Source organism: Harpia harpyja, chromosome 12 (genome assembly GCF_026419915.1).
Source record: "Harpia harpyja isolate bHarHar1 chromosome 12, bHarHar1 primary haplotype, whole genome shotgun sequence".
Lineage (NCBI taxonomy): Eukaryota > Metazoa > Chordata > Aves > Accipitriformes > Accipitridae > Harpia > Harpia harpyja.
In genome coordinates this window covers 45244610-45271158 of record NC_068951.1, presented here as the reverse complement: position 1 = coordinate 45271158, position 26549 = coordinate 45244610, and the positions used below count along the sequence as shown (strand labels likewise).

At 45.9% G+C, this 26549-nt stretch overlaps 2 protein-coding genes across 10 annotated transcripts in view; one reads left to right on the top strand and one right to left on the bottom strand.

Moving 5' to 3' along the window:
- Positions 1 to 2881: 2881 nt before the first annotated feature.
- PFN2 (profilin 2) lies at positions 2882 to 8731 on the bottom strand. Of its 2 annotated transcripts, none has more exons than XM_052802774.1 (3): positions 8383 to 8731; positions 6704 to 6896; positions 2882 to 4635 (listed from the first exon to the last, which is right to left on the bottom strand). In XM_052802774.1, exons 1-3 carry the CDS (start codon positions 8512 to 8514, stop codon positions 4538 to 4540), a joined length of 423 nt encoding a protein of 140 aa, XP_052658734.1. In that variant the 5' UTR covers positions 8515 to 8731; the 3' UTR covers positions 2882 to 4537. The 2 variants fall into 2 exon arrangements, with proteins under 2 accessions (XP_052658734.1, XP_052658733.1); XM_052802773.1 differs by having other exon boundaries at positions 2882 to 4956; positions 8383 to 8726.
- A 43-nt stretch (positions 8732 to 8774) lies between these two features.
- Positions 8775 to 26549, top strand: part of LOC128148692 (uncharacterized) — a 100323-nt gene continuing 82548 nt past the window's right edge. For 2 of the 8 annotated variants that reach the window (XR_008237375.1, XR_008237373.1), the window contains exon 1: positions 8778 to 9118. The gene's annotated coding sequence lies outside the window, so the exon portion shown is untranslated. Of the gene's footprint in view, positions 9119 to 22153; positions 22443 to 26549 lie in introns of those variants that run through there. The other 6 variants (XR_008237371.1, XR_008237367.1, XR_008237372.1 and 3 more) reach the window with 5 other exon arrangements.

The window sequence follows — 26549 nt, the reverse complement described above, 5'->3', positions numbered from 1 at the left end:
ATACGCCATGAACAGCTGACTCCTGGGATTTTTTGCTTATGTGAAGTCTGTTGATCTAACTTCAGTCTCTGCCTGTCTTCGAGAACAGGATGTTCGTGCTTTAAAGCGGTTCATACTTGATTGCCTAGTTGAAAAAATTTCTTCTAATAAGTAGTTATTTCATGGGACCTCTGACATATATCATCCCTCTGCATAAAACAGCTCAGGTATCATTGGTGGTTATCAAAATATTATTTGTATGACCAGTATGAATAGCTCCTTACAAAACAAGCTTGTACCAAACCTTTCATTGCTTAATGAGAACAAACTACTTGAAAAAGGAGCCAAAAGAGGACAGGAATTAAAACTTGCCCTCAAAGGGGAAACTAAGCTTCCATTTGTTGGGAGGGGGGCTTGGGGGCAAGAATAATCCAGTAAAAAGCAACTGGAAGAAAGTGATGGGTCTGACAAGTTTTTTCCTTGACAAGTCAGTAATCAAGGAATGGAGAAGTTTTAAATAGAAAAACAAACAACTCTGCTCACCCCCCCTTGACAGTGCATAATGTTGGGAGAGTTCCAGGGCCAGGGTTTGAATCAAACGGTAATAATGGGTACCTACATGCAAAATAATATAATGAATATTAAAGATTGGATAATGTCTAAAAATGCAATGATGTCAGCAGTTCGGGATAGTTAAATGTTTCTACTGAATTCTAAGAATTCTAAATAACATGTTCATTATAAAAGTAAGACCCTCTGAAAGGCTAAGTAATAATGGCTGGTACAATTAAAATCTGTCTGTGAATTATTATGGTGCAGAAACTAAGCACGCTGACAACTTCAGAAATGTATTTCAGAGAAAGTAAGGGACTGATTAGAATGGCCTGGAAGTCAGCATTAAAAACTTGTAAAGCCCTGATACTCTGCACATAAATGCAGCCCTCATCATCTTCCAGCATGTGCCATGCAATCTAAGAGGTGTAAGTAATTGGGGATAGAAGTGAGCCTTCAGAAAGTGAAGCAATTCAGTCAATAGTGAATGATATTCCCGAATTTGGAGAGGCAGAACAACTTGAGAACTACCCTTAAAAACCCACCCTTTGAAGCAATTCTGCCTCTTCTCTGTATTGCTCTTAGTCGGCACCTCTTTCCTACTCCTTTCTCCTCATCAATTTTTTAAAACACTCATGTAAGTTCTGTTCTAATGTCAGTTCTGTTCTTCTACCCAAGCCTTGAATAAGAACATATATGCCACAGAAGAAAAAAAAAAGGGGGGGGGGGTGGAGAGGGCAGGGTGGGGCAGGTGCTTGGCTTCCTTCTGGTTGGGGACTGCTGATGTAAGAAAAGATGCAATACTTCTAAAGCGTATGAGCCATTGGAGAGCTGCTTTTTCACATGGAACGTTTTATGTCCGAGACAGTGTTTCACTGTATCTCTTCTAACAACTTTTTGCAAGGAAAAAAATGCAAATTTCTGACCTAGGTCACAATTTAGCATTCAAACCTTTAGCATAGGAAAATAACCCTTTGTATTCAAATTGTCTATTTATCTGGAAATGGGAGTTAAATGTAAAATTTGTTGAGAGTCCAGGTAATTCAAGAAAGGTATCTGAGGTAGACCCTAGCAAATGAGGTGCACAGAGACCATTCTGCTGTGGAAATTCAACAATAAATGCATTTGAAAAAGGAATTTGAGCAACACCTAATTCTTACCAAGAAAAAGTTTGGGTGACATACATACAGACACCTGCTCAGGAGAGGGGAATTGATCAGAAAGGAATGACATTAAAATAAATAAGGAATAGGATGAAGAGTACTTGGTGTGTACTGCTAATGGCTATTCCTGAGCTGCCATTACAGTGAATCCTGGCTATGGCCTTATTACAGAAAAGCTCTAGGGATGGACACACACCCCAGAAAAAAAACAATCCTCCATTCAGAATGTGAGTGCAATTTTAAATTGGGTTTAGGCAAAGTTTAGATGCAGAGTGAAACACAGGTTCACACACTAACATAATTTTATGGGGGAAGTGAGAGGTTTGCACTCTCTGTACTAGTTACTACTAAATGTAAACTTGCTTAGTGCTATGGGCTTGTTCAAGTCTGTTCTAACTTTAGCACCAAGAGCTGCAGGATACAGTTCAGACACGAAGCAACTCAAGTAGTTGGAGAAGATAAACACTTTGTATGTAAAGGTTTTAGTTAGACCTGGAGCAGAGCAGGTACAAGCTTATATTGAAGATTAAGATGTAGGGGAAGATAGGAGAGAACAAAGGTATTTTAACGTTAATGCCCAAGCAGCACATAACTGGCATTGTCAGGACCAAGAAAAGCATAGCCTTAGCTAAAGATTAACCTCCTGTGGCTTGGACTTTTCTTTCTTTCCCCATCCCCCAAGCTCCCATTGTTCACAATCACCTTTGTTTGCAGGGCCCAAGTTTTCAGAGTACTTCAGTAGCAGAAGTACCAGAAGCCAGGTGGAATTCTTTTGGGGTAACAGACCTTAAATCTCTCCCTTCCCTATTTGAGGAGAGCATGTTCTTACCCTGCAGTGGGTTGACTCTGGCAAGACCACCCCATACCCTAATGAACAGATTGTGTGGCAAAGGTCTCCTCTAGCTTCCGTTCCAGGGATTGCCTATTAGGCATTCATGTGGCAGAAGAACCCCCTCGCCATGGAGTTGGATAAATGTGGAGTTAAGTGCCAAGAAATCATCTCCTAATTTAAGGAGATCTACCCCCAAAGACTGCCTGGCCTTTGACTACAGTTGTATTACTGTACTATGGCTGTCTTAAAGAACTTACAACCGCACTTCTATCTACTATTAGTGTAGCCAGCCATGCAATGAAGAAGGGCCTCGGAGGATTCCTGTGAGGGGAAAAAAAAATTACAAACAGTCCGATTTCGTTTGGTTGGAATAAATTTATTTCATCTGTCTGTAAACAAGGTGTTTTTAATAGTTATGGCATTTTTTGAAATGCATATTAAATCAGATGAGTTAGACTGTATCCCAGATGTAACAAAGTGCAGGGAAAGAAATGGACAAATCAGCAACAAGAATTTGTTTAAATCTGTACATTATCCACAAGGCCCAACAATAGAAGCAAATACTAGAATGTCCCTAAAGTAGTGCCATTCGAAAGAAACCCTCGTAGTCAGTTAAAATCCATCTCACAATAGCAACAGTTCATTTTTTTTTTTTTAACAATAGTATGGCACAGAATACATATTAAAAAATTCATCACAAGACAGCCAAGTCAGTTATTCCAACCAATACCATCTCCCATTTATTCTTTTGTATACAGAGTTCTGCAGTTCTCTTTAAATGGACATACAAGTTAGTACCGTGCCTGAACTGAGAGTTTGGTTACAGACATTTCAGATGACTAGTGCACAAGGCAGTTCACTCCATAATTTCTGCAGCAAGGGTGTGACAGGCCAAATGAAGATTTTAAATTTGAAATGGCATCATTTTGACAGTTTAGCTTTCAAACTACCGACCTTCATCCAAACAGTGGCTTCAGAGCAGCAAAACTCTTTACCAGTAAGTAATCTGGCAGAAGGACTGGAGTCAGTCAGAGCTCCCGGTATAGCTGAAGGTGGCAGTTTTCCACAATGACATTGCAGTTTCATATTAAAAAACAAAAACAACAAAAAAAACCCCCACAACCCCCAAGCTGCAAATTAACATTGGTCCTATGAAAAACTGAAACCAGACACACTCCAGATGGTTATGTTGGGATATCTAATGTCCATAATGGCAGCCTTTTACAATTCAACTACAGAACAGGAGCTGGCAAAAAAAAAAAAAAAAAAAAAAAGTGCCCGAGCTATTGCAATGATGGAATGTCTGGGGATTCGTTCAGGATGGTGGTTTTTAAGGTCATGGGAGGAAGTGCATCTGTACCCTTCCATAGTTTTGTGATTGCACTCGTTAAGCAGTACAAGCTTCAGACATCGTGAAGAAAAAATAAAAGACTTAAGCCTACAGTGAAGTGCAACAACAAAACTAATGTAACGTTAATAGCTTTTGAGTGGCAAATTGGTTAAACCAGGCACTATAAAATGGGTGTAAGCAAACAAATATGGATTTAAAAAAAAAAAAAAGAGGGACATAAGTAAAGATATGCATGCACTTTTTTCCTCCCAACCATGCTCTATGAAAGGAAGACTAGTGAGCTGTGTCATCGCTCAAAGTGCTGAAGAGGCATTGATCAAATTAGATTGTACAATCGGCACCTTGTTTAGTATTTATGTTGTTTTAGTTGTCAATATCACACTAATTGCTAAGACAAAGCAAAGCCTACACTTGGCATATTCCCCTCCCAAGAATTTTTCAAGGTATCATGCATATCATCTTTGTGGTGCAGTAATGGTGCCAGATATGGGACTTGGTTACATACAGTGGTTAACATATAAATGAACAAAGGGTAACTGGAATTATGACATTAGGAAATGGGGTAAATAAAAAACACAAAACTACCATCTACAATCTGGTAGCACTGAACACAACTGGGTGGTGGTGAAGACAGTTGCTAGTTGGATGGGGAGAGGCTGCTTAGACGTCAGACCTCCTCAGGTATAAAGCCAGTTCATATGCTTTCTTGTTGAGTGTCCCTCCATGGACACCTTCCTTTCCCATGACTATAACCAATGCTGGAGTACACAAGGAAACAAAACAGAAACGAAAAGAATTAAAGAAAAAAAAAAACCAAAACCAAACACCTTTCCCCACCAACAAAGGGATACAAAGGAGACACAGGTTCATACCCCATCACCCTGCATTGCTAATAAAGTTTCCAGAATGTAAGGTTTAAAGCTCACCGCCAGGAAAGTTTAATAGCAATCTTCCCCTAATACTTAACAGTCTGCCTAGCAACTAGAACCCAGAGTCTCTCAAGTATTTTGCCATTGAGTATGCCTTCTTATTCAATCCGCCTCCATGGACCCCTTCTTTGCCCATTACAAAGACCAAGACTGAAAGAGAAAAGAAAAAAGTTTTAAAAAGAGTGTGTTAGACAAGGAAATAATGCAAGTTTTAGGCAGTGCAATAAACACACTCAAATTCAAGATTTAGTATTTGGGTATTAAGCTAGTTTAACAGGAGTTTTGTAAAAATACAGATGTAGACAGAGCTGGGAGAAGGCACGAGTTATCCTCAGGGATATTACTTAACTATGCAAGTCATAAGAGTTCACCGCTAAGAAAAATGCCACCAACTATCTCAAAAAAGCATCACAGTGCCTCTCCACGATCAGCACCATCCGTCATCACCCAGCAAGGAAACCCTGGCTGCATCTTAAAAAAAACCAAGGGGAAAAAAAAAAGCGTTGTCAGGGACAAAAGTAGTAGTGTATGTAGAAGAACTGTGACTCTGAAGAGCAGAAGAGGTAATATTCTTGTATTCTTATCTGTAGTGGTCACTACTGGTGTAAGAACCAGAGTGACTGCCTTGATACTAGCAAAAAAACCCATGGGGTCCGACTTGGGCTATGGCTTCTCATGCAACACCACAACTCTAAGACGTGCTTTTTGCGTAAGACAAAACGCAGGGAAGATTTTAATGCCGACACCCTCTCTAACCCCACGATTTTGGTGAAGTGTCCCAACTGTCTTGCAAACAAGAACATCCTAAGGCTCCTCCACCAGTAAACACCACTTGTGAGTTGCCAGCAGATGTCACCAGCAGGTACACAGACACAATAAGCACTGTGCTTCCACAAGCACAGCAATTGTTTCCCAAGCTAGGAATACTGTAACTGGAAATACTGCAGTCAGCCTGCCTACAGGTGATTGTACATCTCCATAGCAATTTGCTCACAAAAAGCTTCAGACAGACAGTTCTCGTTGGCATTTCACAATCTGCAGCCAAGTCAGAACTCCGCTTGTTTCACTTCAGCGCTGCAAACATTCTTCCTTCTATCATTGCCACCCAGTTTTATCCTATAGGCAAATTTTGCTCTAGTTTTGGTTTTATACTTACGAGCGAAAGTCCATTGCTCACCCATTTGCTCTACGGCCAGCCAAAAAATGCTAGGCCAGATAATTTTCCCACACAAGGCATACTACTCGTAGCCAGTATTTTGAGGCAAGTTTTCTATATCCAACCCTAGTGCCTTCCCTGTAGTATGTTTTACTAGAAGTTAAATGAGGAGCACAAGGAGTAGGCGTACTAGCATAAAGCAAGTTTCTCTGTGATACCAAATTGGACAGGCTTTTTTGCCTGAAGAGAGACTTCAGAGAGCTCAATAGGAAGCGGAAAAAGAGTTAGTGTAGAGCTTGTTAAAAGGCAAGTAGGAGTAGCTCATACAAGGAATTCACATCTTTGCAGAATAAGCTTTCCGACGAGAAGTTTACAACGAAAAGCCAGTTTCACTACCAATCATTAATAGAACCCTACCGTAAGCTTTAGATACCAAGTTGTCATATACTTGGTAAGCTTACTTCAAGCTGTGCGTGGTCTGCTCTTTCCTGCCTGCCAGAGATCTGTTTAACCATTTCAGAGCCCAGGCCCCAGCTGCGATCACAGGTGGGAACAGGGACAAGTGCGATTCCTAGGCAGAAACCCAGTTTGTCAGGCAGACTGCTGCCATCCACCCCCCCTTACGTCACTTCCTGAAACGAACCATTAAATACCGGGGCCTGGTTTTCTTAATAGCTGGAGTCTATGCTTAGGGCCGCATTCATAATTCAGTGATCTGAAAGCAAAGAAAATCACGCTTACCTCGGCCAGCTCTGCCTACAGCAACATTGTATGTTGGCTCACCACCTTGACTCTTTGTCCTGATGTCCATTGTGCAGTCGCCATCGACATACAGGCTATCTCTGATCACAGAGCACTTCTTCGCACCAAGGGTCAGACCATTGGTGAAGAAACCCTCTCGGTCTTTTCCTACAATCATATCTATTTCTACTGGCTGTCAAAGAAAAAAGCCCAGAGTTAGCGCGGCGGCATTTTCGCGTTCCATTCCTATTTAGAAAGCGTCCCGTCTCACGCTGAGAGGACGAGGCAGCAGATGTCCCCTTGCTCCCACCAGGAACTGCTCCAGAACGCAGGGCTTTGTTAGCCACAGCTTCTACTGCACCGCTTTCTCGCCACCGCAACCCGCCGGACCGCAGCCTCGCCACGCTTCCCAGCCCGGGCCCCGCGGCCCTCCTCGGACCCCAGCTCTCCCTCAGGGAGCCTCGGCACCCCCGGGGCCAGCCGGGCATGGGCTGCGCCCGCCTGCTGGCAGGCGCCGGCTCGGACGCCAACTGCGCGAAGCCCGAGGCCTGCCAGCGCCAAGGGCCGGCTCGGGTGCCGCCCGCACCCGCGGGGGACGAGCCCAGCCCCGGCCGAGCAGCTGCGCCGGCCCCCGCACGGCCTGGGGCAGCTCCCGGCGGCCCGGCCGCCCTCTGCGGCGGCGCGGCGCGGCACCGCGCCCGCCCGCGCCGCAGTGGCGGGCCTCGGCTGTGTGGCGGAGGGCGGGCGCGCCGTGCCGCCATTCATCCCCGCCTGAGGGAGAGCGCAAGGGCCCGGCGAGCGCGGCGGCGGGGGTCGGGCGGCGGCGGGGAGGGCGGGCGGGGAGGAGGCGGGGGTGGGTGGGGGGGGCGCGGGCCCGGCCGCGCCGCGGCGGCCTCAAAGTGCAGCGTCACGGCAGGCCCGGCCGCCCCGATGCCGGCCCGGCCCCGCGCGGCCGCCGCCACGGGGCCCGCTCGGCTCCAGCCCCGGCACCGGCCCCCGCCGCACCCGGGGCGGGGCGCGGCACGGCGCTGGCCGGCGGGCCGGCCGGGGCAGGCCGCGCTGCAGCGCGCCGCCGGCCCGGTGCGGCCCTTATGTAACGGCGGCGCGGGCCCCAAACCGGCGGGCGGCGGGAGCGGGGCCGGCGGGGGAGAAGGACGGGCCGGGGCCAGGGCGGGGGGGGGGGGAAGGGGAGGGGAGGGAGGAATCAATGGCAGTGCGCCATCTTGGCGGTGAAAAACATGGAGCCGGCGGCGAGGTGGGCATTCACGAACGCCTCCTACGCCGCGCACGTAAGCCTCGCCGCAGCGCCGGGCCCGGGCGCGGGCGGCCCTACGCAAGCCCCGCCGCGCACGCCCCGCGCGGCCTCTTCTCTCCTCTCCTCTCCCGCCGGCTCCCGCGGCCCCCGCGCGGCGGCACCGGCGGCCCCACGCCGCATCGGGCCGCAGCCCCGGCCCCCGCCCCCGGGAAGGGGCCCCTCTCCCGCCGGCAGCCGCAGACAAAAAGGCGGCGCGGCCGGCTCGGCCCCTCGGGCTCGCTCCCCCGCCGCCGCCGCCCTCCCCCGCCGCCCCGCAAGGTGCCCCCGTCCCCCGGGCGCCGCCGCCTCGCTCCCGCGGGGCCGGGCCGGCGCCGCGGGCGGGCTCGCCCTCCCCCGGCTCCCGCCCCGCCGCCGCCGCCCTCACCGTGATGCTCTGGAAGATGCCGCCGGCCGTGGCTGCCCAGACGTACTTGGCGTCGCAGTAGCCCACAATGGCGGCCTCCTGGCAGCAGCCATCGCACATCAGGTTGTCCACGTAGCTCTGCCAGCCGGCCATCTTCGCGCGGGCGGCGGTGGGGGCGAGTGGGGCGGGCGGCGAGGCGCGGGCCGGGCGGCGGGCGGCGGGGCTGGGCGAGGCGGTCCCGTCCCTCTCCTCTCCTCTCCTTTCCTCTCGCCTCTCCCTCCTCGACGGCGGAGCGGAGCCGAGCGCTGCAGCGAGCGGCGCGGCCCAGCCCAGCCCTCCGCGCTGCCGGCGCCGAGGGGCGGAGGGGAGGAGGGGCGCGGCCCGGCGCCGCCCCCCGCGCCGCCCGGCTCCGCGCGGCCGAGGCGGGGAGCGGCGGGGCCGCGGACGCCTTCCGCCGGGCGGAGCCGAGCCGAGCGGCGGCGGCGGGGTCTCGCTCCCGGTGGCGGTCCCGCCTGGCCCTCGGCGGGCAGGTGCGGTGGGGCCCGGGGCTGCTGCGGCCCGGCGGGAGAGGAGAGCGGAGCGGAGCGGAGCGCTGCCGGCGCCGGCTCGCAGCCGCCTGAGGGAAGAGGCGCGGCGGAGCCCGGCGCTCCCCGCGTCCCCGCCGCAGACACAGCTCGGCCACCGCCTGACCCGCTGCCCCGGGCCCCGCGGCGGCCGCCGAACACCTGAGGCCTCCGCCAGCAGCGGCCGGGGCTGGGTGAGTACCGGCTGCCGTGCCGCCTTCTGCTGTCGGGCCCTCGGCTGGGGAAGTCGAAGGTTGCTCTCGCGTCCCAGAAGTTGCCCCCTTCTCCCCTTCTGGAACCGTGGTCGCGGCGTGGGTAAACCCTGTGGGTTTCAGGGCCGGTCAGGCAGGTTCCTAGTTCTAGCCAGCTAGAGCAGAGCGCAGCCTTCTCCTGAGGATGCCCAGGAGGCCTGCTCCGCTGCTCCGGCCGAAAGCCTCTGCGTAGAGGCTCCACTCCCCCGAGTCCCTCTCTTGGAGGCAACGTTAGTTAGCTCAGCCGGTTGCATTTATGTTTTATTCCTATACGTTACTTGTCTTCTTTTGTGGAACTCGGCAGCTGTGAGTATCCTTCGGGAAAGCGCCATTGGTGACACTGCTGGTAGTTGGCCGTACTCTACTGCCCTCCATCCCTCGGTGAAGCGAACCGATGTCCCATCAATGCAGTAAGAGGATCTCTGTATCAAACCGCTGGTCTTGTATTGAGCTGGTGGGCTCGCCATCCCACAGGCTAGTATCTGTTACATTTTACTTCTGCATGGTTTTGCAAGTGGCGATTTCAGGTTCCATTCCTCCAGGTTCCACCAGGTTTCTGTTGCAATAATTTAGGTTCCATGTTCCTTTATAAGATGTGCAGGTCTGATACCGGTATTTTGCTGCATTGGTATTGGGCCCTGGGCAGGATCACTGCTCGGAAGACTGTTCTACTACACATTGCAAGAATGTTTGCCTGCAGCTTTCAGGGCATGCTCTAGAGCAATGGCTTGGTCTTGCTTAACATTGAAACTGGGAGGGCGGGGGGGTCACCTTCCATTTGAGCAGGGTGGTTTTGCCTTGCTTGGTATCTGTTGTGATTCTCTGGGAAATAGAGACAGGTGGGATGTAAAGTGGCTGTCCATGTAATTAACTTTGAAGCTTTAATTCAGGAAGTTAGATCTTATACCAGGATATGCCAAGGCATAGTATACAATAATTGAATCCGTCTTTTCCTGACATTATATCCCCCAGGAAGAATATTCACCAGGTATTTCTAATGAATATCCCTACAGCATACTTCAGGGTGTTATTACTCCTTTTAGAACCTAGTTCAGTTGTCATGGGATTGAGTGGTATTTAGATACTAACAGAGATTTCTTAGTTTACTAGATACTTAAAAAAGAGCTTATTTGCATCTTTTAGCTTAATTCCATAAGTATTTTCTCTATTTTATTTTCACAGTGCCTTTCCCCCTCTGAATTTGGACAGCACCGGAACTTTGCTTTATCCTTTTCCGGCCATTCGTGTATACCAAAAAAGTCCTCGTGTCATTGTATCTACCAATGAGTTACAGGCTTTAAATTTGCTTTCGGCTTTTTAAATAGCTAAAGCTTTTTGTGAAGTTTGGATTGCCTTCATCATCCTCCCTCTGCAGATTTCTTCCATAGGAAGGAAAAAAAGTTCTATTCTGTCTGAAGTCACCGTTGAGGGCCACTACTCTTTTTCAGTGCTTGTCTGTAGGAGGTCCCACTTTATTACTTGCAAAGAATGGAATGCATCCATCTTAAATGAACAGGAGGCTGATGGGTCCATTATTTTTAGAGTTCAACCAAAATGCGTTTGTTTTTTGTCTATGTGGGGTTTGGATTTTTTATTGTTTTTGCAAGCTGCAGTAAGGATTCCAAATTGTTTCACTGTAATAAGTGGATTTAATAAATATAGAGGCGGACATCTTATCACCCTGCACCCAGGGGCAGGCCTTGGGAATTTAGGAGCTTCCTGTTTGCTAGTGTCATTATCCTTTGATTAATGAGAGGTGGGCTTTGCATGGACAGCAGGCCACTTGGTGCAAGCGTGGAGGTCTCTTGCGCAAGAACCCGTGGGTTTCCAGGGCCTTTGCCAAAGGCTACTTCGCCTCTTGCCTGGAGGTATCTTGCCTTCCTGCATGCGCCCTTTCGCGCGTCTGTCCATCCCTTCTGCCTGAGGACCAAGCAAGCGTTTCTGAGCCCTCGCAACCTGATGTCTGGTCCTGTTTCACGGGAGGCAAAGACCCCACGGTCACGGCCAGCTAGGAGCTGGGCCGAGTCTGGGGGCAAACGCTGCTGCTTTAGCAGCTGCCGAACCGCGGCGCGAGGCACTGCGTGGCGGTCCCCGGGATTCCAGAGCCTTCCCAGTTACATGTGCGGTGGGTTCAGTGGTTCGCCTCTTTGATGAACCAAACGTTTCACCTGGATGTCAAAGAATGAGGAGTGAGTCTGGTATTATTACCACTGCTATGTGGGGAATATCACCTTTTTTGAATAGCTGCATAAACCAGGTGATCAGTAGTGTGAGTGCTATTTTTCATGAGCAGGTTGTGTTAGCAATACGGGGACTACAGTTGTCTGCTTTTAATGATCTAAATTGGAAATAACCGCACAGAAGTCTGGGATCTCCTGAACATAAATGGATGGACGAGAGTAGAAGATTTGCCACCTGCTCGGTAGCTCGGCTTTTAGTCGTGTTATTTGTGAAGTAACTCTAGTAATATATTTAGAAAGTGAAGTCCAAATTGGGTTACCGTTATTTAATGTTATGAAACTACCAGGTAGCTTGTATAATTTGCAGATTCAGCAGTCACCAGTGCTTTTTTCTAAAAATCATAATCCTTTAATTCTGTTTTCACTATTAAGTGCCTCGTTTGGTTGCCTTCTATGTCATACGATGATTATAATGCTATTTGTATAGGTGCTACTGCAACAGGACCTTTGAGTGATTTAAGAAAACGAGGATGTGCTCCGTGTGTTAAAGACCATACGAGAGAGGAGTTCCAGTTTTATTTTTTTGTTACAAGTCACAACTGGAATTTGAGATGTTTGTTAAATGAAGGATTTATATACAAGCAAAAATGTTGCTGTTAAAATTGATAGATGTAGTGGGTCATTTTAACATCGGTACCTGGACTGATGTATGAAATGGTGCTGTCTGAACATAAGCTATACATGTATGATAAATAGTTGCTAAATTGTGACTTCTTGTATTTTAGTCTCTTTTCTGTATTCTGCCTGGTGGTTGTTCTTTCTGGAAGGTATTTGCATACTACAGCCACAGTTTGGCTTTTTTATGCAGCTTGTAACAATTACTAGTCTTTTTGCTTTGGTTCAGAACTTTGTCTAAAGTTTATGTTGGATCACATCTAAGAAAAATAATCATTTGAAAGAATTTTAAAGTACCGACTGTGCTTAGCCAGAGTGTACTATTTATAGCTTTGTGAGAAACTTGACTGCTTTTATATTAGTAACATAAAAGTTGAAATTGGCCAAAAACTTGAAGGAGCATGTATATTTCATTAGTAAAATAACTTGCCGTTTTCTGTCAGGCCTTTGTAACTGCCAGAGCTGCTGCTGTGCTCAAAATGGTTGGGCAGCCAACAGTAAGGTTTCTCATGATGTCCCGGGTTCTTCCTGTTTTTCACCAAATTGGCCCATTTGGAGATAACTTTGACCAGCATTTATGTGTAGACAGGCAGGGCAAGTGACCACCAACAGAACACAGCTCAACTTCTTTGTGAAAATTAAACTTTACAGAGCCAAAGCTCACCGGATGCATCGTTCGTCTCCAGCGTCACCACTGCTGACGTCGGTTTGTGGTGCTGCTCTGGGGGCTTCCTCTCCAGACCACATTGGATTTTCTGTGGCAGTCTTTCTCTTTACCACAAGTGCTTTCGGAAGTGCAGAGGGTAAAACTGATTTAGAAGTCTTGCAAGTTAGCAGATTCACTTCTGCTGATTAAAAGCCAAGAAGCAGGGAGCAGTCTGCCTCGCAGCCTCCTGGTGATGACTAGAAAACGGGCTTTGCAGGGTCCTTCCACAGCTACTGAAGTGACTTGGCTGAAAAACGAGGAAGCCACTGAATGCTGGGATGAGTGTTAGCTAGGAATAAATTGTAAAAATGACATATTAATGAGCTGAAAACTTGAAGCTAGCTTTAAAAAATATGGTGATACAAAATGCAATAGTCAGTAGGTTAAGACCCCAATGCAAAGTTTTATTGCATAGCTACCCCTGTGCGTGAAAAAGGTCCTGTCTGGTGCTAGCATAGCTTTGATTGTGCTACAAAAGAGCCCTGTATAACAGCTCTTGGAAACCATCCAGAAAGTTCTGAAAAAAAGATGCTTTTCTGGTGTATCTTGCATCGTTTGTAAAGGTGGTTTAACTCCACAAGCAGATGAGAGTTTCGTCTCCATCAGGGAGGTTTGCCTGGTATGGTTTTACCAGTGTAGATAGCTCAGCAAAACCTTTGTCTTTCTAAGGATTAATTAGGTAAGCAGTTAAGAATTTCCCTTCCTTATCCTTTATTTAACCATCAAATTCAAACATAACAAACCTAAAAGATAACTTTTAAAATCAGATGCAAGCTTAGGGGTATTGCTGTGTCAGATGATAAGGGTATGAGATTGCTTCCATTTCGGTGACTTCCAGAAATGCTTTAAATCTGAGGAAGGACGATGGTTCTTTGTGGAACTGATTTATAGACTGGCCAAAGCGCTAAAAAAGATGTCTGAAGTCATGCAACTTTGCTCAGCTTTTGGATTTTTAAGGTAAGTTCTTGATCTTGCTGGTGGCCAACAAAAAATAAACCTTAATCTTAGAAATTAAAGTGTGTTATATGTAAATTCTTACTTGGACAGGTAGTGTCCGGTTCATAATGGTGTCTTCAGTGGCAGTCCCGATATGAGCGAGATGTGCAGAATTAGGCCTATATGACCCAGCTTTCTGTGTATTCAGATTTATCAAACAGTCAGGCTCCTCAGTGTACTTAGATCCTGCAGTATTTTGTTTTGCTAAAGCAAACAGACCCCAAATAGGTAGCCCTCTGTTAACTTTTCAGTTATGAAACAAGGGTGTGTACTGTGAAATTCAGTAAGTTTGTAGATAGCTTGACACAGTGGAGGGAAGGTGGTAGCATCTTCAATCCAAGCTCTTTTATTTATTTTATTCAAGCTCAGTGGCAACTCATTACATGCCTTTGTTAACTGATTATTTTGGTGGGTGAAAGGTTGTATAGAAGTTAATCTGAAAAGCGAAAACTAAGGCTAAGAAATGCAGTAAGGCAGTTGGAGAAGCACAAAGTTAGAGGGAGAGAAAGCAGAAGGGTGGAATATAGAGCAGAGCAAGCATGGGCTCTCAACACAGTCATTTTTTACGGTTATTTGTGCAGTGTGGTTAAACAAGAGCAGCTAACAGTCTTATTACTGCATGAAGTCTATACCTCTGAACTCTGTGCAAACTTCACTGACTGCACTGAGAAATTACGTTAGATAAAAAAGAACAACATTTAACTTTTCCCAGGCTTCATCTGTTTGGGTATTTGGGTTTTTTTTTTCTCTGTCAAAGTTGACTGGTATATAGTTTTACCTTTTTACTAGCTGATCTGCATTTTTGCACTGTGCTAGCACACATTAAGAAAAAAACCCCAAACTTTTCCTGATGTCGTATTGCATTGCGGGTGTGCTGCGGTAACACCAGAACCCTCTCCTGCTGAACAGGACCCCAAGGTCAGCAGCATCCTCCTGGCAGTCCATGTATGTGTTGTAGTTGGTGTCCAGTTCTTGGCTGCCTGTGCATGGTCATTTCTGGCTATTGAACTGACAGGCCTTTATGTTTTTCTGGCTCATGGTTTCTTTGGGTGATGGTTTTTGCATGGCTTTCTGCTGCTTATTCAGTCTACCACGTGGTTTAGCCAGGGAACTCTGAAGCTTTGTTCAGTATGTTATTTCCTTCACTAAGCTGTCTTTCACTGACAGTAAATCTCTAAATATGTTTATCTGGTTGATATTTCCTCCTCTGATCACAAATACTTTGGCTATTGGTGCTTGTTATTTGTTAAAAGTCCAGGGGATTTTTGGATCACAGATACATAAATTTACATAATTTCTAACCAAAACATTCACTGTCTGCAAAAGCATTTAATAATAATTCTGAAGTATAAAAAGCCATATTTTCCCAGAGCAATTATGCAGTTCTAACCTTATAATGCTCTGTAAAATTACAGATATATATTGTTTTTTGAATGAAGCAGAAATGGCTAAACATTTTTCTTTTTTTTGTAATTCTTTTTTAATTTGGTACCAAATGTCTCTCTAGCCACTAAGTACTTGATTCTAGCTGTGAGAAGCAGTCAACCTGGCTGCTGTCAGCTCACCAAAGAAGAGCCAGTATATGTATATTTAATATTTAGAATATTTTTGTGTAAATTTTTGATAGTTGAAGTACTTAGCTTCAGCACCCAGAGAATTATTTCTGCCATAGCTGTAGTGCTTTTCTCTGAATTGCATCTAGTCAAATAAATATCACATTTTTGAGAAACAAAGTATATGAAAATTATTCTGCTCAAATTTGTCTACATAATCACAAAAGAATGTCAAAGAAAAATTTTAAAATACATGAATTACATGCTTAGAAAAGAGGTACTCAGTCTGAAAGCCTAATATTGCTGAACTGTAGAGCAGCCACTCTGGTATGGATGAAAGGAAACATTAAGAATCTAGAAATGGGAGGAACAGGGAACAGTAGAAGTGGATAAAGGGGAAAACAGCCTAAAAATGATGTGGTTTCATTTAGAACATTTTCTCTTCTTTTTAAATACCTCACTGAAGGAGACAAGTAATACCGTATCTCGACCAAACAGCTCTTCATTATGAAAAATAAACATGCTGAAAACATTACGGGGAAGAAGCGATGCAGAGGGCTGTGGAGCTGAGGCAGGTCTCCTTCAGCATTGCGGTAAGCTGGCATCCGCAGAGACGTGGTAGATGGCTTCAGGAGGTCGTGGTTTTGATTGTATACTGGTCTCGTCGATGGATTGTGTCCCCCAGCATCACTGGTTTAATGTTGGCTACGTAGTAAGTGCCAATGGAAGCAGGCGTCTCAATCTCCGATTATATGCTGTTCTGAAGCAGGTGCTGTGCTTTTATTATCAATCTTTACAGCAACCGGGAGTGGACTCGTGCTGTACTCTGGGTGAAGATAAACGCCAAATTGGCAAACTGCTTTTTAAAGAGTTGTAACTTGGGTGTATTACATTTATTTAGAAGAGTGAAAGGATTCCTCCTATTTCAGTTTTCTTTGAAACTCAAATGTAAAATGCAGAGTGAGGACCACTTTTCTTAAATGAAAATACACGACTTCAGTACATTTAAAAAAAAAAAAGTCTAACATGTTACTGCTTTGACTGAACAATCAGAATAACTGTCCTCTGCTATACGAACCTTGTCCTCATTATTAGGTTAGTGCATAGTGTGCATAAGGGAGTTGTGACATATAGCATGGTTTTGGTTACAGAGCTAGAAACGGGCGGTTTTAGCAGTTGCCATCGCAAAAAAAAAAAAAAAAAAAAAAAGAGGCAGAAAAACAGAGGAAGGGAATGTTAGCACCAGCTAGGCTTTTTTGTGCGTTTGTTTTAATAGACACCCATTTTCTTGTGTTGTCGTTAGTAGATGTCTGTGGAGAAGATAAACTGCTGGCAGGTGGTCAAGCCGTATATTAGAGTAAGGGCATCAGCCTTTCAAAACCATCGATAACCTGTTTTTAGATATGGGTTAATTGAGTGGATTGGAATACACACTCTTTGATTGGAAGGAAATTGAACAGCTTGGAGACAGCATTTAGGCAAAGGCACACTTGTTTCTCAAAACCTACTGTTGGCATGGACCTGGGGATGGTCATCAGCCAAATAATGGCTGCAGCAGAGCGAATTGCACGTCTCCTCAACACTGGTTTATACACTTTTCCACTTTATCTGTTTATAATGCCTTTCTTTCGGACACAGCTGTTTCTCCTTCTTCTTTACATATTTTTCTGTAGTTCCAATGATTTTTTAAAAATTTTTTTTTTTTGAAGAGTAGTTTGTGGTGAAAAATAAGATTGTGCTTCTCTCTCCACACTTCGGGCATTGTAACTGCACTAGCTTTGGTGGTGGCTTCTGTTATTCAGTAGTGTGAGAGGATAATTATCCCTTTCAAATGATTGTTAAAGACTAAGATAAAAAAACCTTTATAAGAAAAAAAAAAGGTTCGTTTTTAATTTAAGTAACTAAATATTTTTGTTTCTATCTTTGCTATTTTAGAAACTATATGCTGTAACAGGAAAAGAAATACCACAAAAGGAGTTAAGTTTATAACCATGGTATAGCCATGCTCACCTTACAGCATGCAAAATAGTGCTTTGAGTTTAGCAAAGATCAGTTGAGCTGTTCTGCCCTCTCTTCTCTCTCCTTCCTCCTCCCCTTCCTGTCCCTCACAGCCCTTCCCTGTGCTCTGTCCTTCTTTCAGAGTAGCAGCGTAGTGTGTACAAACATCTTCTGAAGTATGTGAAAAAGTACTGATTGATTGATTTCCAGGTAGTTGTAAGGTAGTTTTTTCTGAAGGGTGTAAAAATAAATAAATAAATAAATAAATACATGTCTCAGGTAGTTTAACCATATTTTAATTATATTTTGAAAACTTAATCCACTCTTCAGGTATTTTCAGTTTTAATCAGGAATACTTTTTCTTGCCACAGCACAACTACTATTAAATACCGCTACAGTAAGTTCCTTTCCAGAATTAAAACAGCGGTCTTATTGACACACTGCTTCAAGCGTGGCAGCTGGTGTCGTAAAGTATTTTCTGCTGAAAGAAAAGAGAACGTAGCTGGGGCATAGATCCAAAAAATGGAATTCAAGTGCTTACATCCAAAGTTTCAGTCCTGAAATCGCCCTGAAACCTGCTTTGTTTCTGGCTAAGCTTTAGGTGACCAGACTCCTCTGTGCGGGCACAGAGCCTGGTGCGAGGTCCCCGGCTCTCGGAGCCACAGGCAGCTGCTGCGGGGAAAGCCTGGGGGGCCGAGGTGCGGGATGCCTGCCCCGCAGCACCGACAGTGGGAGGCAGCTCTCCTCCAGCTTGGTTTCTTGGAGAAACATGAGAGAGCATGATCTGGAGAGCATGATCTGGAGGCTGCTCTTCAGGAATGGCTCGTGAACACCAGTGCCAGGGTCCCCCAGGAAGGGGCATCTGGTTCTGGGGGGAGTCCGGGTGCCATCGCCCTTTCCACGCAGCCCTTTGAGAGCACTTGGCAAGAAACGGGAAGCCCACGTTTCAAATCCCTTCTTTTCCCGAGAAGTTAGAAATCTTCCACTTCGCTTTTGGGAGTGCCCGAGCTCCCAGCGACTGGCTTTTGGGAGGAGTGCGCTGCCTTCCGTCCCTCCCTGCCTGCACCCCGGCTCCCTGGGTACAAAAAGGAACAGCAGTGCAAAGCACTGCGGCGATGATCACGGAGCGCTGCTGAGGAGAGGTGCTGGGTACACGGGTGGCTCCGCAGGCTGGCACTCCCCTCGCTGTTGCAGGTGTATATTTCGAGCACTTTGTCCCTATCCAGGTAGTGCCGTGTTCTCTGGTTGGTCCAAGATACAGCAGCTTTAAAATTAAGCCCTTATACACTGCAAGTAACTCCAACAGGCTTCTTGTCGTCTGTGTGTGACAGCTTTGAGATGCTAGGCTTGCTGCTGCTTGATGGTTTTGTGAGCGGGTTTGCTATTTTTGGACTGCAAATTTTTCAGTAACTTCCAAGACCCTGGCACTAGATGGAGCTTTAATCTACTTGCACTTAGAAGTCTATTAAGTTTAACCACAAGTTAAAAATAGGGAAAAAATAAATTAAGATATGTATGCCGCCTGCTACACTTACAGTGCCCTTTTTCCCTTTTGTTAGCAGAGTGGTGTAAATTATAATTTAAATTTAATTTGAATGAAAATTAAAATACTGCAGCAGAATCTCCTTGATCTAGTAGGTGCTTTATAATCGCTCTTACTAGCACCCTTTAATGTATTCTCAGGCTCATGGGAGAAGTTGCTGTAAGTTAGATATGCTGAAAATGTGCTGCATGTTTAAGCGAATAACTAAGCTGTGCTGAATAAAGGTAATGCCATTTTCTGAACAAAGTTCCTGTTTATATTTCAGGATGGGGTGGGGGTGACCAAGCCTTCTGTTTGCTCTGCTCATTTAATAATGCATTTGCATTTTCACTTCATGCTACCAAAGCCAACAATTCAGAATCATCTGTTATCAGCCACTTCATTTTTTTTGCTCCATGTGTTACCCTTGAAAATATTGAACAAATAGAAACAAATAAAATACAGCTTTGAAACTGTAGCGTTTAATACTTTTCATTTAGCAAGCACCATGTCTCACAGGCTGCACAGCACATATCAGAAATTTAAGACCAGCTCTGCCTTCCACAGAAATAACTGGAAGTAGATTTAGTTTTGTTCTTGGGTGCCTGGGCTCTTATCAGCAAGAGACTGGTTCAGTCAGAACCATTGTCCAGACCTTGAAGTAGCAAATACGTAATCAGTTCCTATTCACAGCCCCTCTGCTATTTTATTAAATGGTTTAATATAGGAAACCAGGAGATATATACTTGGGAAAAAATCACAAGGCGTGCTGTGCTCAGATCACTGGAGGTGATAAAGAAGAAGATTGTGTATTGCATCTCACTCCCGTCGCCTTCTTGAGGTCTAATCCTTCAGTGTCTTTCACCTTTTATCGGCAGGACTGAGGGACTCCGCGCATACCACAGAATGAAAAACCTTTGTAGAAAACTTCACATGAATGCTGTATTGCTAGTGTGAGCAAAAGCTTATATTTCTGGAAGAGTCCTATACCTACAAAGCTGTTAGGGAGCCATATTATATATGGAAGAGTACATGCAGTGTTGTAGACAACGGGGTTTGCATATGGCAATCTGATTACAGTATTGGCCATACTGGGTGGGGAAACAGCACAAGCAGCTTTCAGAAAAAGACCCTGCTGAAGAAAGTAGTTTTAGAAGGGTGTTTCGTAGTTGGCCTGGCAAAATTTTAATTGCTACTTGGGACCAGATTAAGTGTATTCAGAGTCATAATTTCCATATGAATCAATGGAATTTTGGTGCTTAAGTATCTTTTAAGAATTTGTTCTTAAGAGGTAGTCACCAGTTGCATTCAGACTGTAAAATTTCATTAGCGCTGGTAGTTTGCCACCCTTTGAAGACAGAAGTAAGCAGTAGGAATGAATACACTGATACTCAATTCCTCAAATGCATCTGGAGAGCAATGAGAAGTTAGAATTCCTGGTGGCGTCACTGATACAGGGCATAAAAAGGTTAAATGTCATTATTTCTTTACACTTTAATTTTACAAAAGTAGATCATAAAGTTACTAAGGATCAAAGTGTGCTGGAGCATTCTGTTGTATTTGGCAGCTCCTCTGCTGTTGTGCATGCAGACACTGTTTCATTAAATGGGTAGATGTAGCTGGTAAGCTGTCCTTTGGCACCACCATTGTTATATAGAAAGCGTATCTACAGAGGTGTGTGTCGTAAAATCTGCGCAGTGCATAAACCTACTTCTCTCTCTTTTTTAGATGCTCTTTATCTCATTGTCCCATATACCAATTAATCTGGCTGGACATCTTACCTTTTCCTTGCAAGTGGAAAAGAAGGTGCATATGCTGTTTTCAAAGATGGGTATAAGATTTACCCACAAAGCTTCCTCTGACCTAAAGATTTGGAAAAGTTTCCCCTTTGTAAATGTGGAGGTTAGATTGTAGATTAGATGTAAATGTTCAGATAAATAACTGTAACCCCTGAAGTCTGGATAACATCTTGGCAAGTAAACTAAGCAGGTTCAGGGACTGCAGAACAAAGGAATCTGTGGTGGCTAGGGACTGATTAGTTTATACAGGATATGACAGCAAGACCATATTTATATAGGTGTACGTTGTCCCTTGCTTTGCTGTTCTGCATTTAATTACTGCCCAAGGTGTGGTTTGTGCCTTTGCTTTAAGAAATTCTTGGCAAGCATGCTCTTGTCTGCATGGCTGATTTTTTAGTGTCCCCTTTAAATGTGGACATACAAAACTGCAGACAAAATTCCAGTGTTGTTCATGCCAATGCCACAAGCAGAGCTAAAATCACCTCCTTGTTCCTTCTTACTACACTGCCCTTGCTTGAGCACAACCAGTTGCTGAAGAGCGATAGGTCAAACTGAGACTTAACACAGACACATCCATCGTGCTTGGAAGAACTAGGCTACACCATTTCTTCTTTATCCGTATGCATCCTTTTGTGCAAGAGACTAAATCTACAGTTATGGATATTTGAAATGTAAAAGTTGATTGGGGGAGAAATCCGTCTTTTTCTTCTGCAGCATGCTGGGGAAATATTCCTATGTAATTAATGAGGTTCTCGTTAGGGTTTTTCACCTTTAGACTACTTTCTGCTATTGCACTACTGAATGTGCAATATCATAAATTCAAACTGGCCACAGAGGGAAATGAAAATAAATCACTTAACTACTCAGAATGATCCTTACTACTTGCAGGGATCAGGCTAATGAAATCAAGCAAGGAAGCAGCAATCATGCTCTTACCTCTACTGATGTAAACCCAAAGTAATACTACAACCTTGAATGGAGTGAGTCTGGAGCAGTATGTGTTGTCATACTCTGGGAGGGAAGCCCTGCCTTCCTGATAATTATTATTAAAATCTGATTCTTGTAATGTTTTATTTACCTTCTGTAACAGATGCTTTTTGGGTTGGATGCATCAGAAGCTTAAGGACAATGCACTCTACGAATACTGCTTCAAAAAAATTGTATGGAGTTCTTTCCTTTTGTTGTGTTGGCAGTCTGGCAGGACAACCGCACTGTGAATGAAAAGTGGAAGGGCGAACAGAGACATGTTCCGTACCACCCAGGGCCTGAATTGGATTGTGTCCTGTTCCTTATGATGATATCACTCCCGATCTCCGAATCATTCCTGATTCAACAGAATTAGGTCCACAGTAACTGTGGCAACCCAAACCATAGAAAGCAGCTTATGACCTAAAGCTGAGGTTGCTCCTCTTTGAGTATTAATGGGGTGGGTTTTTTTTCCTCCTAGCAAGCTATGTTAATTGGCCAAGAAAAGAAAGCAAAACAACTGTTCTTTGATTACGACAGTGCTTTGATGTTTCTATTTCACCCTGACCTAATCTCAGTAATAGGAAAAAACCAGAAGTTGGGAACTAAAATGATGATGCTCATAACAAATTTTTTGTCATTAAAGCACTGAGTATTTTTTTGTTGCTTCACTACAAAATCTGACCTTGAATTTCAATCTTCTTACAGGCCTAAATTTTCAGAGACTTTGCTTTGACCAGTAGGTGTATATGAATAGGACAGGTAGAGTGCATGGGAGTCCTCAGCCAGGCATGCACTTGTTTGCAGTATGCAGTTAGACATGACCTACAAAGAATGCACAGGAAATTCTCTTCTCACCTTCTTTTTGATAGGTAACAAAAGCTTTGTTTGTTTCTTTAAATAATTCTGTTACTTACCTGAGGAATGCCTGTGATGCTCAGTCTGTGACATTCAAGGAAAGCTTTTTGAAATCTCACACACAAACTTTACAGGTTTATTCTATCATTTACCATTGCACTGGGTCTTAGTCACCCTGCAGCCTTCTGGTGAAGCAGAACTTCAATTTCTATCATTAAAAAAAAACCCACTTATTAATTTAAAAAAGAAACATGTTCAACCATTTTGGTTCATCTTTATTTTTCTTCAGTGAGCAAATGAGGGCACAAGCCAAAATCTTTTCTCTCTATCACAGCTGAATATTAATAGGTGAACAGGAAGTAATTTTGTCACATCACTTATCTCTGGAAGAGACAAAACCACTTCTTGAATAGAAGAGGCTTAGGCACAAAATAGACACTAGGCTGCTCTGCAGTGTTAAGACTGATGTGCTTCCCAGTATATTCAGAAGATCTTTTTCTGGGTCTCTGGAGACTGTAACTTCAGAAACGCAGACATTTGTGAGTTTAGGCAGCTGGTAAGCAGGAATGTTAGAGCTCTGGGTCCCTGAAGTGTCTGGACCCTTCTGAAGGCTGTTGTGAGGAAGAGGACGATTACCAGAGCAGGAATTGGGCTCAAAAGCGAGCCGAGTCCTCCACCGTCCGATTGCTGTTCTCTCTGTGACAGGCGATGTGTCTCTGTGTCTCCCCAGGTCATATACCACTTGTGCTTGAGCTGGTTTCCAGAATAGCTGGCATGAGACAGTCTGCCAGGAATACAGAAAGCCCCGTGTTGTGGATAACTCCCAACCTGACCTTTTGTACTGAGCCAGTTACCAACAGCTGGGAACGGTTGCCTCATCAAAGCTTTCTTTCCTTAGTAGAAGAATGCGGCTGCTTTTAACAGTTTACTGGCCAAACTAGGTGCGTTCGGCTAGCCTACTGAATGGCAGGATTGTAGCAGTCATCTCGTCAGGCTTCATGCAGTTGGTGGGGGGGTCCCCTTTGGGTTTTCTTGGGCTGGGTTGTTTGGGGCATGGGAGTTGGTGAGCTCTGCCAGCCTCGCAAGGCTTTCCTGGTGCCTCTTGCTGCTACATGACATGGCTGCTTTTGCCTGCTCCCACATGAATATAATACCAGATTCAGGGCAGAGGCACAGGAGAGCAGCAGTTCTTTTATTCTTTAAAGGCCATTTGTAAAGATAAAGGGCTAGATACTGCGTTTACTCAGGCAGGTTTTTTTTCTGGTGGTATTAAAACAAACCCATTTAAATAATTACAACATTTTCCCCATATTTCCTTTACATGCCATTTTTCACAGACTACATGGCAGTAGTTAACTGCCTGCTATTGCAATATATTCCAAATACATTGGAGCATCTGAGTCTTACATAGTAATGCTGATGCTGAGTAGCTGTTGTGTTTCTACCTGGAAGAGCTCCACGTTGCTGTGATTACCTTATCTTGACTGTAGGACATTGGCTTTTCGTTCTTGTTGCAAGTGAAAAATAGCAATTCATAGAGTAGAATTATTTCGCTTCACTACCAAAGTGTTACTTCTCCCAATGGAACAGCAGGCTATGTTGGGCAAGCATATGTAAGACACTGCAGTCCCTGCGCCTAGCACTACACAGGCCCTTGGTGCAGAGAAGGTCATTTGTCCTTCAGTGCATTAATGAGGAATTCCTTTCCACTTTCAGCTCTGATAATGGCAACTGTAACACTTGCTCTAGCAGCTGATCTAGCTAAGGGAGCAGTTGTTTTGTGTGTTTCTTGGAGGCTAATGCAGTGCTACTGCTAAATCTTTACAGCTCTGTCATGTTAATGCCAAAAAGGAGAGAGTATTTGATTTTCTTAAAAAAAAAAAAACAAGCAAACCGACCACAAACCTTACTTTCTGTGGTCAGACCCTCACAAATGCCCTGGACTCTGTTCAGTTCTTTCTATTGAATAATTTCAGCGTAAGGCCCTTGTAAAGTTTGCTCTAAAATGGATTTGGTCCAAACCTTTTGTTTGTTAGTAAAGAACAAGTTATAGACAGTAGATCTTTCTTTCTTGTTTAATATGTATAAGCTCCTATTACAAGCTCTATCCAAGGAACATTCAGTTAATTACTCAAGGCATCTTGTTATTTGGAGCCACTGCTTGTAGGGGAGGTGAAACTGCTTTTGAGAAAGCGCGAGCAGTTCTTTTTGACTGTTTTGTTCCCCACTGTACGGCCCAGCTGAGCGCTGTGTGTTTCTCTCTCGCCAAGGGGAGACCCCTGCTGTGCCTGATTCTCTTGGTGCTCCAGCACAGGGGAGGAATAACTGACATTAGGTGAACCGCACCCAGGAACGAAACGGAGCAGCATGAGAGGAGAGTTTGGGTGGCTGCCGGGGCAAGGGGAGTCGAGCTGACTTCTCTGCCTTCCCATCTGGCCAGTCCTTTCCATGCCAGAGCGGAGCTGGGCAGGGATGCAGAGGTGGTGCTGGCTGTCACGGGCCACTATATGCTTGTTTTTTCCAAAGCGGGTCACCAGTGTTTTCAGATAAGTGCTGTAAGCTGGTGGTGATTCAGATCTGTTTTTCAGCATAGCTGCCAGCTGATGGGCAGCCTTTCTGCTTCCAGCAGAGCCTGGCTGCTCCTGAAAGGGCTGGCGCATAGCTTTCCCATCCCCCTTCTCCCAGCCCAGGGGAACAGCAGTCGTGTCGTGCCGTGTGCCTTTAGGGAACGGGCCCTCGGTGTCAGGGATCCCTGTGCCCTTCCTTAGGGTGCCCAAGAAGGGGCGTGCTGGGGAGGGCTGAGCCTGGTCGGCAGGCAGAGATGACCCAACGCAGGGAAGTTGTGGGCAGGGTACGAGGGCTTCTGCCCTTTCCTTAGTCCTGTTCCTGCTCCCCTGCTACAGACTGGGACCTTCCGTGCGGCAAGAGCACTGGAAGAGTTCCTCGGCCTCCCCCGTCCCCTGGCACCGGGCCCAGGGAGCAGGGCAGAGCGTTCCTCCTTGCCTACAGCCCACGGACGCCAGCCTCCTGCTGCCGTCGGGCCCGCTCCTGCCCCAGGCTGGCCCTGCCGGGGTGCTGGCATCCAAGCGCTGCTGTGGCCCATGGACACGCAGGCGACCGGCCCGCGCGGCTCACATGCTCTGGGCACGCGAGGTGGGAACTGCTCTTCCTCATGTGCCGCCTTAGCATACAGAACGGCGGCTTAATGCTAATTCCCTGGAGAGCTGCTGTAGGACCTGCCTGTTAGGGCCGTGGCACAGCAATTAGACCCGGGTGATTAGCGAGGGAGCATTGCGGCTCTGCTCCGGCACCGAGGGAGCACGTGTTCTCTTGTGAAGCGAGCGGAGCTGGGCCTGGGCATGAGTCTTGGCTTTGGGCGGAGGCGTGAGCCAGAGGACTGGCTCTCAGGGTTGCTGGTTTCCATTTCTGGCCCGAGCAGAGCACAGGTTAGTAACCAGGGCAGGAGCCTGGAGTCCCCCTGCGGGGACACCGCGCGGCACTGCGGGAGCGGGACGGGACCCCGCGTGTTGCCATGTCCTGTTGCGGATGGCCGCAGCCCTTTCCCTCCTCTTGGAGAGCCTCAGCCGTGCTCCCGCCTGGTAAATGCCCAGGACAGAGCCATGGCATCTGTGGCGACGGCGAGGTGTCGCCAGCGGTTGTGTCCTCGGAGTACAGCAGCTCTTTCACATCAGAAAGAAGGGAACACCCAATCGCGGAGACGGTTGCCTCTCTGTAAATAGCAAACCGAGTGACCTAATTCAGCGCAGCAGCAGCGCTTCGGAGGCGTCCCTCAGCAGGCTCCATGGCAGGCCGAGCTGGAGCTGACTCATCACTTCCAGCGTGGCAGAGATTGGAGCTTTCAGGCCCTAAGGATTTCACTGTTTCTTTATTAATTTTAAATTGATTAAAATGAATTTTTAAAATACCAGGAGAGACTTGCCTAAAGAAATGGTTATAAAAAAAGAAGGACACGGTCTGTGGGAGTTAACTGTGTGCTTAACAATCTCTGGCTCATGCAGCTGTGAGCACCCATTGCAGCTTGGAGGAGTCTTATGTCAGCTGTTCTGTCCCAGTGGATTAGCAAGGACAGGATTAATCCGTCATTATTATAAAAAAGTGAG